The sequence below is a fragment of the Phyllostomus discolor genome, chromosome 9 (genome assembly GCF_004126475.2).
Source record: "Phyllostomus discolor isolate MPI-MPIP mPhyDis1 chromosome 9, mPhyDis1.pri.v3, whole genome shotgun sequence".
Classification (NCBI taxonomy): Eukaryota; Metazoa; Chordata; class Mammalia; order Chiroptera; family Phyllostomidae; genus Phyllostomus; species Phyllostomus discolor.
In genome coordinates, this window is record NC_040911.2 from 60,106,708 (window position 1) to 60,127,486 (window position 20,779).

The 20,779-nt window shown below is 42.8% G+C and overlaps 1 protein-coding gene across 1 annotated transcript; it reads right to left on the reverse strand.

Annotated features, from left to right (window-relative positions):
* Positions 1-8,215: 8,215 nt before the first annotated feature.
* Positions 8,216-20,523, reverse strand: LOC114506047 (cystatin-13-like). The gene is made up of 3 exons (XM_028523576.2): positions 20,338-20,523; positions 17,900-18,013; positions 8,216-8,579 (listed from the first exon to the last, which is right to left on the reverse strand). Exons 1-3 carry the CDS (start codon positions 20,521-20,523, stop codon positions 8,496-8,498), a joined length of 384 nt encoding a protein of 127 aa, XP_028379377.1. The 3' UTR covers positions 8,216-8,495.
* Between the last annotated feature and the right edge of the window lie 256 nt (positions 20,524-20,779).

The window sequence follows — 20,779 nt, forward strand, 5'->3', positions numbered from 1 at the left end:
AAGGAGGGTAGGATTGAGAGTGTGAGGTGGGGATGGGTGGGGCAGGGGTGAGCAGTTGTGGGAAAACAGGGACAACTGTAGTTGAACAGCAATAAAAAAAAAGACAATGAAAAAGAAAGAAAATAATAAATTAAAAAATATTAATATAATAAAGGAGAAAATCACCTTTATCTTAACAGATGCATTAAAAAACATTTGACAAAATACACTTACTCCACAAGAAAGAAAATAACTTATTCACTAGTGTAAGAATAGAAGGAGTTTAATCTGGAAGAGAACTGCCCTTGAAGTTAAGAATAAAATGGTGATTTCTGGTCACAGAGCTAACATTCAACACTGTAAACAAATAAGCAAGCAAAATATAACCAGAGACATTGAAATGAAGAATAAACTGACAGTATCAACAACAATAATAAAATAAATAATAAACAATAATAATAACTGAACAACAATAAAAATAAATAATTTTTTAAAAGTTTTATTAGCAGAAAAAAAAAAAAAAAAGAATGTCCCTGTCATTAAGAAATAAAAAGAGCCCTGGCTTGTGTGGCTCAGTGGATTGGGCACTGGCCTGCAAACCAAAGGGTCATGGGTTCGATTCCCAGTCAGGGCACACGCCTAGGTTGTGGGCCAGGTCCCCTATAGGGGGTGTGTGAGAGGCAACCACACATTGATGTTTCTCTCCCTCTCCTTCTCCCTCCCCTCCCCTCTCTAAAAATAAATACGTAAAGTCTTTAAAAAGGAAAAGCCCTAGCTATTGGATCCATGAGAGGGCCCAGCAGTATAACTAACAGAAGATCGATATACAAACACGGATAATGTGTTAAGGCACTTGAGAAACAACTATAACATTTAATACAAATAAAACAGAATGTGTATCATTCAAGATGACAGAGAATTAAGGTGAGCTATCATCTATGAATAATTTTTTTTAAAAAATCAAGATGATTTGAAAAAACAGAATATATTGTCAAGGACCCTAAAGGAGACCCGAGAAATGGAGACGTGTGTTTGTGTGTGAGTACTACAGTAATGCACAGAAAATCTTTCATTAAGGTCAAATGTTTTCCAATTTATTACAAATATGATACAATTCCAATGAAAACTCCAAAGAAAATTTTTCATAAAATTAGACAAACGTGTTCTAAAATTCTCTAAGGAAAGCTCAAAACATAGCTGAATTATTTCTTAAAAAGAACTTTCACAGGGGATTTCATGGTTATATGTCATTATAAAACATTTTATTAACTAGATCAATAGAATAAAATAACCCAAACAGAATCAGGTAAGCAAATTTAAGTGTTTTATGGTTAAGTGAGATAAAGTGAGGTTGATCATATTTGTACATCTCTGGTGTTGTGTAAACCTTACAATTTGATTTAAAGAACAGGAAAGCAAGAAAGCTGATGGAATTGTTGCCCTTGTGATGGGAAAATTATCCCAATGAAAATCGTGACCAAATACTTTTGAAGGATGTGGCCAGGGAAGGGAAGTTTGGAAGCATTTGTAGCATATTTTATGAAAGCTTCAAATTGTCATTACTAACAGACTTGGGAGGCAGGACATAATGACAGGATGGAAGGTGCTCCCTGTTTTTGCTTGGTAGGTCATAGCTGGCATTATTCATCAGGTAAACCTTAAATGTGCCACCAGAGGAAAACAGGAAGAGAAATTCTTCAGGACAGTTTGGAAATACACAAGGAAATGTAAAACAAGTCCCTTTCCTTTTCCCAGGTGAGAAGAGGAGTGCTCAGGGAAGCACAGAGCTGTGGTCCGTTGTTGTACTGTGATGTCAGAGTCCTGGGAACTTCAGAGAAGCTGGGCCTGGCTTTGGGGCCCTTTCCAGGCTCCCAGAGGTAAGCTTCTCAGGTTGCAACCTGCCCCCATGCTGTGTTTTTGGACTTCCCTCCTGAAAGCTCCGAGGAGCAGGCTGGGTGCACAGGACTTGATCTAAGTCAGCATGTGCCAGCAGTAGCCACAAACTTTACCCCAGGAGGACCAGGTCCTCACACCTGGAATGGATCTTTGGGACAGGCATTGTACACAACACAACCCTGGGTTAAATGGAGAAAGTCAGGGGGGTGTCTTCCCTGACAGCCAGGGAAGACACCCCCCACCCTCATTTCCCCAAAGTTCCTGGGCCAGGATAAGACATAGACAGGGGACCAGCTGGCTCAGTGGACTGGACATCTGACCCTGGAAATCAGTAAAAAGTCATGGAAATCATCAAGAACACAAGAAGAAGACAAACCACCTTCAGGACCCTACAGAATAAGGAGTGAAAGATCAACAGGGACCATGGCCTACAAAGGAGGTTCCCGGCCCATGCAGGGGTGCTGAAACTACTTGGGCCTGTAAGCACTTCCAGTCTTCTCAAGGCCAGAAGCTGAGAGAGCCAAGTGAAGACTGCAGTGCAGGACTTCCATCAGAGCTGCCTTTCTGTTCCCCAAGGGCTTGCCAACCAAGATTCTCAGTGGAGTGTGGCTCAGCCACACTCATTGAGCCCCTAGTTTTTTATGTAGACCTCCTCTCTGACTCAGAGTCCAAACCTCATGCATAATGTTTGGCAACATACTAAGTACATATTACTCAATGCAAAGAGAGGGGTAGGCATCGACATTGCCCACTTATTTTTCCCAACTTACAGCCTAGCTCCTGGGCCATATTTGAATTATGCCATTGAGACACTCAGTCCAGGCTTTAGGCAGGAGCACTAACCAGCCCACAGGACTGAGACCTGCTAGACAGCTCACAGTCCCAACTCAGGGAATGCAGCCTCTTGGGAGCACTTGATTTTAGGGAAGGCAAAGTTCTAGCAGAAGACAGGAGTCGCGTGACCTCCCAGGTCTCATGGAGCTTTGCTCTGCTTCTTTCATCTTTTATCTCTTTTCTTTTCTGCATATCTTCTCATTGCTCCTCTTCTTTCACTTCTTCCTCAATCTCAACCCCTTTGCTATCTCTTCAACGTTTTTCTTTTTTCCGTGTTCTTCCTTTTTCTCTTCTTAGTTCTCATGTTGAATTCTGCACGAATAGGCTTTAATGGACATCTAAAACATTGTAAAATATTTATTTTACTACCTTAATCTATTTTCTTTTTATAGTATATGGAGTGGCTTAGTGATCAGTCCACAAAGTCTTTGATACTCTTCCTTTCAGGAGGTGGAGCCTAGTTTTCTTTTCTTTCTTTTGCCTTTGCCATTTGCATTGGCCAGGCTCAGTAACTGGCTTCTAAATAATAAATAAAGTGTAAGTGACACTGTACAACTTCAGAGAATGGCTCATAAAAGGCCCTGGGACTTTCTGCTTTCCTTTGGCCCCTGCTCACTCTTTGGGATCACTTGCTTTGGGTTTTTAGCCAGCTGCTCTGTGGAGCAGATCTATAGGGAGACCTGCGCGTGTTCTGAAAACAACTGGTAAGGAAATGAGCCCTCCAGCCAAAAGCCATGGGAGTGAACCTCTTAGAAGTGGATCTTCCAGCCCAGTCAAGCCATCAGGTGACTGCAGCCCCAGCTAATATCTTGACCACAGCTTCATAAAAGACCCCAACAAAGCATACCTGAATTTCCAACCCACATGCTGAAAAATAATTTTAAGCCAGAAATAGGACATTAGTTTTTAATTATATAATCTAGATATATTAATATAGATATCCATCCCAATTACTTACTTTGTGTAACAGGTTATCCCAAAGTGTGTGTGTGTGTGCATATATAAATAAAAATAAATTAAGTATATACTCAAAACTTGAACTGATTAAAATAAAGAGGAGGTTTGGACTTAATTGCATGCAGACACGGTTGAAACTGAGATCCAACGCTACCCCTTCCCATGAGTTTTGAAAGCAGCTTCTTCGGAGCCCACAGCAATTGACATTTTTCCTCTAAGTGGCCTGATGTCCTTGCACATTCCTGTGCCTCAGCTTCCCCCAGCATGTTGAGATAAGATCTGGGGACATCTTGATTCTCATTATCCCATTCTTATTTTAACCAGAGAGAGGATCTCCTTTACTCAGAAGAAGAACTGACATGTCAGTTTGCTCTTTTCTTGTTTCCAGCATGGCAACAGCCAAATTCTTCGTGTACTACGGGAAACGAAAGATTAAAAATGAAAATTTTAACCAACCATTTTATAATATTATGGACAATAAGCCTAGTGGGGAGAGAGCAAGAAATAGAGACCCATGGCCTGATGCTTCCATCCTTGCCAGTCAGAGGCCGGCCTTGACTGCACTGTGAGCCTTTCAAATCTGGGTACTACTTGAGCAGTGCACATTCCTACAGCTGCCATCCCCATGGCACAAAAAGATCTCCCCTTAGTCTGGGGACAAACACTTGAGACCAAAGTTTAAATTACTACCCAGGGTTAGTACATGTTTCTGTCTCAATAATGAGACGGTGAACAGGACCACTTCTGTGCCCTTCATCTTTCTTGTCACAACCTAGTATTAGTATCCTATGGTGGTGTTTTAGAATGACATATTTACTAAAACCAGCCAATTTGTTGATTACATTTAAATGTATTTCCTAGAAATAACTACTCTTAAGAAGGGGATAAAATGTTTTGTTGACATAGGAATCAATATTCATATGGACATGTGTCAGGACAAGTGAAATATACAACACTGAAAGCATTGAGTATGAAAATGGCGACAGCCCCCAACACTTGACAGAAATGGCCTGGAATTTATCAGGGATGTTCATGTGAGCTTACTGCTGAGGGAAAATGAGTGAGGAAGAGAGCCCATGAGGAGGGCTGGCCCCCCCACAGCCTGGGAAGTAGCTCCTATTCTCAGTAGGAATAGGCAATGCCTGAAAGCAGCACTATGAACAAAATGCTGCTGGAGATAGTACAACTCCCGTGAGAGAGTCAGGGATCATGCCTCCTCCAGCATGGGTTTCCCCAGATGCTGAGCATCGGTGTGATTCCAAGGCCCTGTGCCCACAGGTCCCATGGGAATGGGCTTTGCTTCCCAAGCTTCCCACACGGGGAGGCTGAAAACTGCCCCGAGGCTCCTGAAGGAGTCCTCCTGAAGGACTGGCAATTGGCCCTGCACAGCGATAACACTCAGAACCCTGGACATCCTGTGAGGATAGATCTGGTCAGAACATGAACCCCTGGTACCAGAATTCAGTAGGGTAGCCCCTCCTTTTCCTGGAACCACTTGAAAGCCAGGACTTGTGAGCAAACTTTCCCAGGAATGAATTGCCAGGCCTGCAGCTGAGAATCAAGTGGGGCAGCTGAAGAAAATAACTGCTTCTGTTGGTAATCAAATGCTCGGCATTCCTATCTCCTGTTCTGTTCCATGGCCACTTCCCCATATGCGAGGAGACATTTGGACATTTTTTCTCAGCTTCCCCACGGTGCCAGGGTCAAGGCACAGCCCTGGGGTTCAATAAATACAGGACTGAACACAAGATAACACTGAGGTTGAGAATTCCAGGAGGCCTTTGCAGATGCGCAGCCACTCCCATGGGGACAAAGGAAGGGGAGGGAGCTGGAGGCAGATGATGTACACAGAGATGAACCTTGCTGTCAGTGGTCCTTGCCTTGCATGTTCCTCAGCATACCTTCACACATTCCAAATTTTTGGGTTGGTTCCTAACGCTCCCACCACCCACCTTGGGTCCTGGTATAGGCCATGGGATTAAAACTCTGGTTTCTCCCTGTACTCCCCACCCCATGCTCACCCAGTCTGGAAAAGGAACACGTCCCACTTGGGAGGTGCATTTTTGACCCTTTCTCTCCAATGCCCCCCCACAAAAATTTTCTCATGATCTAAGAGGGAAAAAGGACATGATGGCAAGCCAAAGCTTCTGTCATTGATGTATCATCTAAGAAGCACTGTATCCAAGGAGAAGGGCTGGAGGCCCAACTTTATATGGGCTGCTGGTCCCTTGGGTGGCTGAGGTCCCAGGCTTTAATGAGTTTTCAAACCTTGGGAGAATGAGCCAATACTGAGTTGTCTCACAGCCCGAATGCCCACATGCTCTAGTTCCCTCCATCTCACGTAAAACACCACCAACTGTGAGCAAATAAAAAAATTAAAAGTAAAGTAGTCAATTGAGCTGTCTCAGTCCTGATTCTTCACCCTGACTCAATGTGTCAGAAGTTCTCAGGTGGTTTTGAAAAGCTAAACCCGAAGCAGAGTGTACTGCTGACCTTGGATGTGGACAGTGAAGTCTGGTGCCCCAGATGCTTGCAATAGGTGTTATTGCAATGACCAGCCCAGGATGTGTGAACGACGCAGGTCCCTCCATGTGTGCAACCACAACTGTCAGGGCTCAGAGGGCAAAGCTCTCTGGAGGGGCTGCTCATAAGACCAGGTGAGGCCTGCCAGCTCTGGCTACAAACCCAGGAAGCAAGTGTTCTGGTAGTTCAGGCTGTGCACCCACAGTGCCTGGGGCTTAAGAGCAGAGTAGGATGGAGAGAAGCTGGCTGCAGGTGCTGCAGGTAGCAGTATAGAGATCCCTGTCTTGAGGTGGGGAGAAGCAATATGGCAAGAACTCCTCCCCACAGGTACCCAGAACTCTATGAGCACACGGAGGAGGAGGAGGGAGGACAGGGCATGCCTTCCCCAGTGGCTGAGGCAAGGAGAATGCAGATGAAGTACATCCTGCTGCTTGATCTCACCCAGGCAAGCCCCCAGGGTGGCCCCAGGCTACCCCTCACAGTGGACCTAGGCTCCACTATGAGGCTGTTTCCTCCAGAAGCTGACATTAAGACAAAAATTCAGTTGCAAGTGGTCTATTTGGGGGTGATCCCAGAAGGCACCAGAAGGGCAGTGGGGAAGTAGAAGGGGAAGCAGCAGGTAACAGTGAGCAGAATCACAATGTGGGCAACTAGGGCTCCATCTTGCTGGGCACCTCTCAAAGACTGGGTAGAACAAACCTTGATGTTATCTGCTGGGGCATCAGAAGACAAAGGTATTTATCCTCCAGCTTCAGCCACTGGCTGAGTGTTCCTCACAGGGGCATTACCTCTCTAGCACTCTAGTCTGCCCCTCACAGGTGGAGAGGAAACCCTTAGGCAGAGAGGCTCAGGTGCTTGTCATCGGCCCTGCAGAAAAGAATTACTGGGGAGTGTTTACCTGCCAGCCAGGTAGCCTCTTAGAGAGCTTCACCATCTCTCACACATCTAAGTTAGAACTTACTTCTGCATTTTTGTTGACGTTCCTCTGATGACCTTGACCTGCATAGCAGTGCTATAGTTTCCACATCTAAGTTTCAGAAAGGGCTTCTTTCTGGTCATGTTAACCTCCATCCTCCTCCTCCATCATCATCTCTGTCCATCCTTACACACACACACACACACACACACACGCTCACACTCACATTATGGTAGCCAGGCTCCAAGATGGCCTCAACTGGGTTCATATCTCCTGGTCTTCATGCCCTTCTAGAGTCCCCTCCCACACTGACCCTGGGTTAACCTGGGTGGCCAATAACTGGATGGTGTGTGACATCTGAAGTGAGGTCTCAGAGGGCACCATGGCTTCCATCTTGGTCTCTCAGATCATTCTGTCTGGAGGAAGCCAGAGTCCATGTGGAGGAGACATACCATGCAAACAGCAGCCCTTGGGAGAGGTCCATGTGGAGGAGACCAGAGCCCTCCTTTTCAGCAGCCAATACCAACCTGCAGCCATGCATGTAAGCCACCTGGGAATTGTTTCTTTTCCAAGCAAATTAACTTTCAGGTGAGGGCAGTGCAGTCGATGTCTGAGTGTAACCTCATGAGAGGTGACACCTAGAACCACCCAGCCAAGCCACCCCCAGATACATGACCCACAGACACCATGAGAGGCATAAGTAAATTGCTTGAGTTACCAAAAGCAGGGTTATTAGATAATACATCCTATTGTGTGTGTGCTCACACACATGCACACACAAATGTAGCCTAGTCTCCATGCAACATCATCTTGTGTTTTTTCTGCCTCAATTTGAAACCAAAAGTGAAGCACAAATTTCCAAGTGACCCACTATCTCCCAGGTTGATATGGGGTTCAAAACTGTTTCTAAGCCATTAGGCTATGTATGTCTTTCCAGAAGTCCTAGGCAGGAAGATTTCTGAGGAAATCCATGGATGGACGCTCTCAAGGCAACCAGACCCCCAGAACCTTGCAAAAACTACCAACCAGCCTGAAGCAATGGAGGGCTAGGTCCCCCATGTAGTTCTTCAGAAAGCTGACAGTGAAAAGGAACTTATGCTCAGTTTGGTGAAATATGGAAACACGTTCATACTCTCTTCCATCCTTGGTAGAAGATTGTCCCTGACGGGAGATGAATTAGCCAACTAGAAGAGGCTTTCCAGTGCTGTAAAAAGGCATCACATTCTCAGCGTGAGCCCCTGAAGAATGCACAAGAAAGAAAAAGGGCCACAGATCATCAAGGAGCCCACAAAAACGAAGTCAATGGGTCAGTTGTGTTATTTAAATGTTTTGCAAGTGTCTTTGCTTCTTCAGAATGAGAGTGAGAGTGGCAGAATGCACTAGAAGGTAATTAGATATCTTTGCATTGTTTCTTCAGCATAGTGAGTTCAAATTTCCAGGGCTTGGATGCAACAATAAAAGTGCAAAGAAACATCTAAAAGAGACAAAAATAATAATTAGCTTTCAGAAATAAAATTGAATAAGATAAAGAACTATGCACGGTGCAATGGCAATAAACACATGACTATCAACAACTGAACCTAAAAAACAAAAACAAAAACTAAGCCAAAAACTAAAACAGGAACAGAATCACAGAAATGAAGGTCACATGGAAGGTTATCAATGGGGAGGGGGAGGGAGAGAATGGGTGGGGAAAGGTATGGGGAATAAGAAGCATAATTGGTAGGCATAAAATAGATGGGGAGAGGTTAAGAATAGTAGAGGAAATAGAGAGGCTAAAGAACTTATATGTACAACCCATGAACATGAACTAAGAGTCAGCGGGGGAATGCTGGAGGTTGGAGGGGGGCGGTGCAGGGCAGAGGGGAGATAAATGGGAGAAACATATTGGAACAACCATAATAGTAATCAATAAAATGTACTTTAAGAAAAGAAAGAAAGAAGAAAGAAAGAAGAGAGAGAGAGAGAGAGAGAGAGAGAGAGAGAGAGAGAGAGAGAGAGAGAGGAGAAAGAAGAAGAAAGAAAGAAAGAAAGAAAGAAAGAAAGAAAGAAGAAAGAAAGAAAGAAGGAAAGAAAGAAAGAAGGAAAGAAAGAAAGAAGGAGAGAAGGAAAGAAGGAAAGAAGGAAAGAAAGAAAGAGACAATTGGGGAAAAACATTTTTTCTGTTTCTATTTTAAGATGTGAGGATTTTCCTTCAGGAATACTAAGAAGTGGTCTGGGCCAGCCATGCTCCCAAAGACTTCAGAGCTGTTGACCTGGAACTTGACAGTAGAGGAGCCAGCCTCACTCATTAGGATGGGCTCCTGCCAATTCACTTGCCTGTGATCTGAAGCTATCATGGACATGGCTCTATTTGCTCTAGGATAGCCCAAGAACAGGCTATCTTTAGAAATCCTTGCTCTCAGCTCTGGTTCTCATCTAGTCACACCAGTTCCCCTGCAGCCCACAGACACAGAGGCCCCCATGCTGCATGGAAGGCCCAGTGGCTCCTTCCCAGGTGAGGCAACACAAGAAGAATAGTACAGGGTCCTTCGTTCCTTTGGGAGGGGATGAGGGTCAAAGCCTGGACAGAGACCACCAAGAAAGCCTGCAGTTGGGAAGCTGGGAGGAGACACATAGTGCTCTTTCCGGAGCCTGCAGAATGCATAGGGCTTCGGGCTCATGGTATGGGATAAGTTGACCTGTGCCCCTCCTCTCTCTCCTAAAAACGTTACTCAGTTAAAATGAAAACAAAGTAGGGAACCTCCATTATATCAATGGAAATGTGAATGGCAGCATTAAGTGGAGCTGAACTTGCATAAAATACAATGAGGGATCAGTGAGTGTGAGGGAGAAAGTAGGACCAAGCTACCAGCAACCCAGGAAGTCCATTGAAGGACCACAGCCAGGCTGGAGGGGTATTCAGGCCAGATAGGCATTCAGGATGGCCAGTGGTGGGGAGGAGAGAGTGAGCTTATCAGAGAGATCACTAATTGCTTAACTTCTGGATCAGCCAAGGTAGACAGGAAACAATCATGAAGCAGAGGAATTAAAAACTCCATTATCAAGATCAATCATAGAGAACATTTTATCAATGTACATTAAAAAGCTTTAAGAGGTGAAAAATATTGAAGGAGCAATTCAACTTGTGGGGACTTAGCCTATAAGGAAACAATAATCAGATATAAATTAAAGAGAACGTTCATTAAAACTCTGTTCACAATAGCTAAAAATTGGAAAAATTTAATCGGTTCTCAGGGACTGCCTAAATAGTAGGTGGAAACATTAAATAAAATAAAATAGTTTCACTATATAATGCTTTTGAACAATTTCAGAGTTTTGCAAATCCTTGGAGTTTATTCTTAAATAAAATTCTAAACTGTGGAAGAGTGTACACAGTGATTCCCAGCTACATAAAAAAATACAAATGTAGTACAAAAGGTAGAAATGTCTGAGATTTCCCTGCTGATGTTTTCCTCTAGGACTTTTATGGTGTCATGACATATTTAAGTCTTTTATCCACCTTGAATTTATTTTTGTGTATGGTGTAAGTTGGCGATCAAGTTTCATTTTTTTCCAAGTAGCTGTCCAGCTCTCCCAACACCATTTGTTGGGTAGGCCATTTTTACTCCATTTTATTCTTCTTCCCCCTTTGTCACATATTAATTGACCATAGAAACTTGGGTTTATTTCTGGGCTCTCTGTTCTGTTCCACTGGTCTATGTACCTGTTCCTTTGCCAGTACCAGACAGGAAAATCTCAGACATTCCACACAGCAACATCTTCACTGATATGTCCCCTGAAGCAAGGGACATAAAGGAGAGAATAAACAAATGGGACTTCATCAAATTAAAAAACAAAAAGCTTCTGCATGGCTAAAGAAAACAGCATTAAAATGAAAAGAGAACCAACTATATGGGAAAACATATTTGCCAATGATACCTCAGACAAGGGTGTGATCTCCAAAATGTATAAAGAACTCACAGGATTCCACTCCAAGAAGATAAGCTACCCAATTTAAAAAATGGGCAAAAGACATGAACAGACACTTCTCCAAGGAGGATATAAAGAGGGCCCAGAGACGTATGAAATATGCTCAGCATCACTAGCCATCAGACAGATGCAAATTAAAATCACAATGAGATACCGCTTCACACCAGTCAGAATGGCCATCATAAACAAATCAACAAACGAGTGTTGGAGAGGATGTGGAGAAAACCCTAGTGGGATTTTCTCCACTAAGGGAACCCTAGTGCAGTCAGTGGGAATGCAGACTGGTGCAGCCACTGTGGAGAACTGTATGGAATTTCCTCAGAAAACTAAAAATGGAACTGCCTTGTGACCCAGCAATTCCAGTGCTGGGATTGTATCCTAAGAGCCCTGAAACACCAACCCAACAGAACCTATGCACCTCAGTGTTCATAGCAGCACAATTTACCTATAGCCAAGTGCTGGATGCAACCTAAGTGCCCATCAGTAAATGAAGTGGAGCAAAAAGCTATGGTACATTTACACAATGGAATACTACACAGCAGAGAGAAAGAAGGAGCTCCTACCCTTTGTGACAGCATGGATGGATCTGGGGAGCATTATGCTAAGTGAAATAAGCCAGGCCAAGAAAGACAAATACCATATGATCTCACCTCTAAATGGAACATAATCAACCAAAGAAAAAAAAGCAAGCAAACTAGAACCAGAGACATTGAGATTAAGAACAATCTGACAGTAACCAGAGGGGAGGTGGGAGGGGATAATGGGGAGAAGGGTTTTCAGGAACTATTATAAATGACACATGGACAAAACCAAGGGGGAGGGTGGAAACAAAGGAAGGAGGTGGGTTTGGCTGGGGTGGAGGGGGTGGCAGGGGAAGTGGGGGCGGGAATGCAGAAAGCTGTAATTGAACACAATAAAAATCACTTACAAAAATAAATGTACCCTGGCTGGCATAGCTCAGTGGATTGAGCACGGGCTGCGAACCAAAGTGTCGCAGGTTCGATTCCCAGTCAGGGTACATGCCTGGGTTGCCTGGGGTTGCAGGCCACGGCCCCCAGTTAAACCGCACACTGATGTTTCTCTGTCTCTCTCTTTCTCCCTCCCTTCCCTCTCTAAAAAATAAAATAAAATAAAATCTTTAAAAAAAACTGAAATGTAGAAAAATATAGGATGCTATTAATATATTGAGAGTGGTAAACTTTGCATAAGGATACTTATAGTTGGTGTTAAGCTATTAATGTTTTTGAAAATTTCCCTATTTTCTACATTAAATGAATCAGGTTAATAACTATTTAAAATAATATAAAGTTTAACATTTATTTTAAGGTGCCTACATGATTACTCTTTCCACCTTCCTAAACCCCAATAATTAAAGTAAACAGATAAACTCAAATCTCTAGGAGCTCTATGAAACAAGAAAGGACCCCACGCAAAAGCAGAGACAGGGAGGAATCTCACATGATAAGTGAGTGTGAGGGAGGTGATGGAAATCTACTGAATGACGAGTACTCACTGTACAGAATGAGAACAGAAGAGAAAACCAAGAGAGTAAACTGCCTCCAAACCCTACAAATCTTAAAGTCATCCTTGACTTTCCTCCTTTCACACGCCATGGCCAAGTCCTTCAGCATATTCTGACAAACTTTTCACAGATATCTAGAACTGAGCACCTTCACCATCCTAACCAACATCATCTCTCATCTGATCTATTCCAATAGACTTATATGGATCTTGCTGTCTCCACCCTTGCCCGTAGGCTGGATTTGCTCTATGTTCCTTTCCAGGTCTACACTCCCTGTCTCTACCCAGCATGCCTTGAAAGGCAAAAAACCTTTATGGGGTGCGTCAATCAATGGCATCCTTGCACCCTGATCTCCATAGACCACACTAACGGTCATCCTCTGGTTTCCAGTTGGGTTTGGCCAAGGGAGATAAGAGGCAGAAAGTGGGAGGCACGAGGAGAGTGAGCTCAAGGGGTTTAGAGCAGGTTGGCTTGCATTCCTTCACTTAAGGCCATGGCACCTGACAGAGGCTCTTTGCTCCAGAGGAGACAATATTAAAAAGCCAGTCCCAGAAGTGAAAACCTGGATGATCATTAGGAATATTAAAGCATCTGTAGCCCTGGCTGGTGTGGCTCAGTACATTGAGCATCGGCCTGTGAACCAAAGGGTCCCAATTTGATTCCCAGTCAGGACACATGCCTGGGTGGCAGGCCAGGTCCTCAGTAGGGGGTGCACAACAGGCCAACCACACATTGATGTTCTCTCCCTCTCTCCCTCCCTTCTCGTCTCTCTAAAAAGAAATAAATATAACCTCTAATAAAAACCATCTCAACTGCCCTGGCTGCGTAGCTCAGTGGATTGAGCGCGGGCTGCAAACCAAAATGTCGCAGGCTCGATTCCCAGTCAGGGCACATGCCTGGGTTGCAGGCCACAGCCCCAGCAACCGCACATTGATGTTTTCTCTCTCTCTCTTTCTCCCTCCCTTCCCTCTCCAAAAATAATAAATAAAATCTTTAAAAAAAGAATTCTCTTTAAAAAGCATCTCAAACTTACTAGAAATCAGAGATGCAATGTGAAATGATGAGGAAATACCTTTTCACATACATCAGACTGGAAAACTTTTGACTCATAACACCAAACACTGCAAGGCTGAAGAGAAATGATTAATTGTGCACACCATTCATGGAAGATATGCTGGTTCAACCACTTTGGAGAGTAAAATCGAAGTCATGTGTCATGTGTGGCCTGCCACACAAAAGTTGAAGTTTCAAGTGCTCCACAATGTGGCAGTCCTACTCCCAGCATCATCGCTGGGAGGAGTCAGCATGTGCCACGACTTTCACTGCAGCATTGTTGTTTAAGAGTGAAAAGTTTAAGGGGATATAAAGGAGACAAATGGTAATGAAAAAATACAACAACAAAAAAGAGTGAAAAAAAATTTTATTGTTGTTCAAATACAGTTGTCTCCATTTTCCCACCACCACTCCCTCCCAGCCCACCCATCCCCACCCATCCTCACCTCTCACCCTTGATCCTACCCTCCTTTGGCTTTGTCCATGAGTACTTTGTATATATACCTTGACGACCCTTCCCCCTTCTCCCCCCATTATACCACTCCCCCTCACCTCTGGTTAATGTCAGTATATTCTTTACTTCAATGTCCCTGGTTATGTTTTGCCTGATTGTTTGTTTTGTTGATTAGGTTCCACTTATAGGTGATATCATGTGGTATTTGCCTTTCTTGGCCTGGCTTATTTCACTTAGCATAATGCTCCCCAGATCCATCCATGCTGTCACAAAGGGTAGGAGCTCCTTCTTTCTCTCTGCTGTGTAGTATTCCATTGTGTAAATGTACCATAGCTTTTTGCTCCACTCATTTACTGATGGGCACTTAGGTTGCATCCAGCACTTGGCTATAGTAAATTGTGCTGCTATGTACACTGAGGCGCATAGGTTCTGCTGGGTTGGTGTTTCAGGGCTCTTAGGATACAATCCCAGCACTGGAATTGCTGGGTCACAAGGCAGTTCCATTTTTAGTTTTCTGAGGAAATTCCATACTGTCCTCCACAGTGGCTGCACCAGTCTGCATTCTCACCAACAATGTACTAGGGTTCCCTTTTCTCCACAACCTCACCAGCACTTGTTTGTTGATTTGTTATGATGGCCATTCTGGCCAGTGTGAAGGGGTCTTTCATTGTGGTTTTAATTTGCATCTCTCTGATGGCTAGTGATGCTGAGCATACCTTCATGTGTCCTTGGACCCTCTGTATGTCCTCCTTGGAGAAGTGTCTGTTCAGGTCCTTTGCCCATTTTTTATTTGGATTGTGTGCCTTCCCAGAGTGGAGTCATGGGAGTTCTTTATATATCTTGGGGATGAAACCCTTGTCCGAGTTATCACTGGTTGCAAACAAACACTTCTCCAAGGAGGACATACAGAGGGTTGAGAGACATTTGAAAGCATGCTCACCATCACTAGCCATCAGAGAGATGCAAACAAAAACCACAATGAGATACCACTCTATACTCATCAGAATGGCCATTGTAATCATAAGAGTGAAAAATTTAAAGCCTCCAAATGTCAGAGAAAGGCAAATACCATTGATTTCACTTATATGTAGAATCCAATGGACAAAATGTACTAAGAAACAAAATAGAAATAGACTCCTAGATACAGAGAACATACTGACAGGTGTCAGAAGGGAAGGGCTTAGGGGACTGGGGGGAAATGGTAACAGGATTGAGAAAAAAAATCATCCATGCTGGGAGCATGGCCGAGCTATAGGGCAGGGGAGAGCAATGGGAAAAAATGTGGGACAACCGTAATTGAACAACAATAAAAAATTAAATATTTATACATTTAAAAAGAAAACAAAAGAAAAAGAAAGCAGCCACAGACAACAATGTGGTGATTGCCAGAGGCAAAGGGCATTGGGCAGAGGGGGAAAAGGACAAAGGGGAGATAAATGGTGGTGACCGAAAGAGACCTGACTGTGAGTGGTGAGTGCATGGTGCAGTATGCAGATGGTGTGTTACAGAGTCGTACACTTGGAACCTGTATGGTTTTATTAACCAATGTCACCCCGACAAATTCAAGAAAAAAGAGATAGAGGAAATAAAATAAAACAAAGCAACCAAAGATGTTCAAAGTAGGAAAATGGTTAGATACAATGTAATTTACTCATATGAGAGCTTAATGTAGAGTAATAAAAAATTTTGAATATACACACACGTGCGCGTGCGCACGCACATACACACACACTGACCCAAGAAGCCATTTGGCATAGATAAATAATAGGAGATTATACCAAGACATGAATAAATCTCAAAACATATTGTTGAGTGGAAAAACAAAACACGAGAAAGTTCCAAAATTTATGTTAATTTCAAAAAAACACACAAAACTCTATATGATAAATTTTTTCTAAAGGGTAGGAATGCCACTCACCAATTTTTGGAGAGTGGTACTCTTTGAGAGGGGGAGCAGGACGGATGTGTAGCATTTTACTTGTTAAAATGAATATTTCATATTAATACAATAAAATGATAACAAACTATAAAATCCTTGTGGAAGGCACATGTGTATTTGATACAACATTCTTAGTACCCACGAGAATGTTTGAAATGTTAGTTAATTGAAAATAATTTATAATCTGTCCATTCTCTGGATGGAGCCATCACTTGCATTTTGGTGTCCTGCTGTGGTGCCTACTATTTATTCGAATGTGAAAATATTTTTATTTGAGCATGTCAGGCCAATTGTTTGCAATTGCTAATCTGACATTATTTATACTTACCCACGTCTGGTGCCACCTTTAGGTATACAGTAAATAGGTGAAAGTACAGAAAGATAGATGATAGATAGATAGATAGATAGATAGATATCTGCCACTTTATTTTTGTAAGTGAAAAATTGGAAATCAACTTCTATGAAAATATCGCCAAGACAAATATGAAAAGATACAGAAGGAAGTTGCATCAAAATACACATAGTGCCCTCAGCAGTTGTTAAGGAAAAAAAAAGAAATACCATATCAGTTTATACAAACTAATAGTAAGATTATTTTTTAGATATCCACACAAATGATCCTGGTGGTTACTCCTAGGGAGGGAACAGAATTGGGAGGTCCTTAAGGTGCACAGAGGAGTATGCCATCACCTTTATCACTTAATTTTATGAGTATATACTTTTAGAAAATATTTATGCATATTTAAAAAGTTTAAATTTAAATCCAAAATGTCCCTCTTAATTCAATATGATGAGGGTAAGGAATTTTCTCACTGAGGCTGAGAGATGAACTGGCCCATTTGTGACAGTACCCATCTGGGCGTGAGGCCTGGCAACACCCAGACCCAGCTTGTTTCTCATCTGTGGCATAAAGAAGCAGAGGATGAACATATTAGACTATAGTGAGCAACTTCATTTATGTGGGGCCATTAGCCTAGGCATCTTGGAACTGTCCAAAACTTCAAGGCCTTCCATACAGCAGCTGCACTATTGGAATCAGTTGAGGAAAGTTCCTTCTAGTATTACCAGCTGCAAAGCAATCACAAGCCTATAAAGTTGGTCTGGCCATGTTTTCCACTGGGTAAGCACCCCCCAGCAGATGACCATCAAGATGCTCGCCATCTGCCCATGGAGAGGGGATTCTATGCTCTCCTCTTGAATCTGAGCTGAACTTGTGACTTAATTTGACCAGAAGAATGTGGTAAAAGGGATATTCCTGGACTTCCAAGACAAGACCAGAGAAGGACTGGTGGCAGCTTCTGCTCCCTTTGGGACCAACATGTTGTAGGAAGCCCAAATTCACACCAGCTTTCTCAGATATTCACTGGTTTTGGTTTTAGCACTGAAATTCCACATCCTAGGAAACCTCTTAGTTCTGGACAAACTAGGATAACTGGTCACCCTGCAAGTTTGGCCCACGAAGAGTCCCTGAGCAGAGTCAAAAAGATGGCAGCCAGCCCCCAACTATTTCAGCTGTCCCAGACATGTAAGTAGAGCAGCCATATGGAGCATTCCTACCCCAGCACACAACACAGGGAACAGAACCCAGCCCAGATTGCAGAACATTGCTTAAAGCCACTAACTGTGTGTGTGTGTGTGTGTGTGTTATCAGTGGTGACGGGAGGTGGTATTAGCAAAATGTAATTCAAAAGGTGTTCTATGTCTAGAACCTGGCCATCCTCAGTTCTGAATATGATCAGAATATGGTTTAAAAAGGAAGCTTTAAAATCAAAGCAGGGTTGCTTGTATCAGTTTTATCTGTCTGGGATACAAACCTAACCATGACCATCACATCCCCCTGTCTCAGCCACATACCTTTTGCATTTTGGGATCTTGTGGTAATAGACAGTTTTCATTTTCTCCTGAAAATTTCTTGCACATGTTTCGAGCAATTTTGACTTCAAGCAAGTAGTCCAAACTATCTGTGACCTGTCAGAGTAATTTAAAAATTAGATATCATAAAGGAATACATAGTATTAATAGTCATCTCTGATAAACATGTCTACTTAGGGTCAATGACCCTCTCTCCTACAGTTTCCTTGTCAGAAGCTAGTTTTGGAGTAATTGGAGAAGAAAGTTCTTACTTTGATCTCTCTCTCTCTCTCTCTCTCTCTCTCTCTCATCCCACCCTCTCTCTCATTATGGTATTTAATTTTAAAGTAATGACAAACTGTCCTAAGGTAAATCAAGAAAACTATTCTCCAAAGAACTTTATTGAAGCTTGGGAAGTGAACAGCAGAGGTTATAGCACCTTCATGCCTAGTCAATAGAAGACACATCCCAGAACTGAAATGCATTTCCGAGTGTCTTGCTTCTCTCCAAAGCCTTCTATGCTTTGGCGATGTTAGCAACACACACCTTATTCCATGTGATACACCCTTCAAACTTACTGACTTCCAAGGCATCTTCCTCACCTGTGCAGAACCCACCATTGCCCTCTATTCAGGAGTGCCTCATGGGGACATGGAGCCACACAGTGGTAAATGTAGACTTTTATTATTAAACATGAACAAGAAGAAAAGTTGTATGGGATTTGGAGGAGAGAACACATGGAAGAGAATGACCACACTAGACACAATAACTAGCCCCAGGAGAATAAGAGATAATTCATCAAATATAGCAAACATTTTAGAAATTCTAGATAAATTGCCTGGACATTGAACAAATGGGTGTAGTAGGCAGAATTTTAAGTGTGATTTCATGACCACCTTTAAGTTTTCATTAGGAACCACTGAATAAAACTCCTGTCCTGGCCACATTAAAAAGTAGAGACTAAGGCAGTAAGTGTATAGAATATGTATGAAAGGACAGAGCAAACTGCCCTCAGTAACGATGAGTCACATTAGAAATGCAAGAAATAGAGTGTTCGCTTCGTTTTTTAAACATGTGTATTCCCAGAACTTCATCTTGACTGGTTATCAAGTTTTGCAACTTCAGCACCACTGACATTTGGGGCTGGACTCACTCTGGAGGGCGCGAGGGACAGGGGTCCCGTAGGGTGTTTAGACACTGTGGTGTTTAGCAGTATCCCTGGCCTCCATTCGCTAGATGTGAATAGGTCATCCTTCAGTTTTGATGACCAAAAATGTCTCCATGTATTGCCAAACTCCCCTGACAAGCAAAACCCATACTGAACTGAGAACCACTGCTTTATATCTGAGGGATGTTTTCAAAGATTAAAAACACTGATTTAAATCATACTCAACAGCCATCAACCAACCACCAGCCCCATCTTGATCCCCTCCTACATAAACACAGTACAATCGTCTTTCTCAAGAAATACTACATTGGCCCAATGCTCTTTTCTATGATATAGTCCATATTCAAATTCCTCCAATTGTCCTAATCACATTCTTTGTAATTTTTTTAATCCAAGAGATAATATACCACCACACATTACACTTATTGTCATGTTTCTTAAGTCTCTCTTGATCGAGAACAGGTTCCCTGTTTTTTTCTCATCTTTTGTGACACCGATATCTTTTAAGTGATCTTATGGATTTGTTGAATTGTGCCTCATGACTACATTTAGGGTATGCTTGTTGTGCAAGAACAACATAAGCAGATGATGTTGTGTCCTTTCAGCACTATCCCATCAGGGGCACATGGTGTCGATTTGTCCCAGTATTGGCGTACGTATTTGCCGAGTGAGGCATTCACCAGAAAGTGCATCTCTTCCCCATTGTAATTAATTAAGTAATCCCTGAAGAAGTTTGTTTTCCAGTATTCTCTCACCCAGTAGTTGTGGGATTTACTGATGATCTTTGCCTGAATTAGTTATTACAATGGTGGTTGCAAAAGGTGATTTTCTAACTAGAAAATCTAGTAACTACATATTCTTTTACATCTATCAGTAGGCATTCTTTTGCAAAGAAAAGCCTTCCATTCTCTGCTCTGGTTCTCTTTATCAGTGAAAGCTGGACTTGCAGTTTCTTTGCTTGTTCACTGTATAATAATTTATCTTTGTCATCATTAATTTTGATGATATTAGCCCAAAGTTTTCCAAACTTGGCCTCTTTAAGAGCCCTTCTGGGTTCTTACCTATGATGTAACTATAATAAATTTTACGTTATTTGAATGGATATTTTCTATCTCATCCCGGGATAATAAAGGATTAAACAATTAAATTCATATATTTAGCTAAAGACACTCCTCAGTTGCTTTCCACTCCCTGGTCTCAGTAGCCATCCATGGATGATGACCACAGCACAGCTACAGACATGCAGAGAAGTGAGGAGCAAATGTCCACCAACCTGCTCCTGGGACTTCAGAACCTGCACCACCTTGAAGGTATACTTGTCTTTGCTGGCCTTGTTATATTCTTTCATGGCGAACCACAGTGCCTGCTGCACATAGACGTAGGTTTCCGGGATATCTTCAAATTTCCTTACCACCTTTGATGAGCCCCAGGCGTAGACACCTCTGGACACGAGGACCATAGTGGCCACAAAGAGCAGTAGGCTTGGGCAGAATCGGCCATGGCACCTCAGCCAAGGGAGCACAGGCTGACTTCCCACTGTCCTTCCATGGCGTGGAGACGGCAACTTGGCTAGCCCTGCTGCCTCTTGTTCCCCAACTTCTTTAGGCACTACTGTGGGTGAAAGAAGAGAATCTCTGTAAACACTGTCTTTCTTTCCCCCAAAGAGAAGCCATGTGAGAAATCTGCAGTTACAATTCAGTCCATTTTCCCATCTT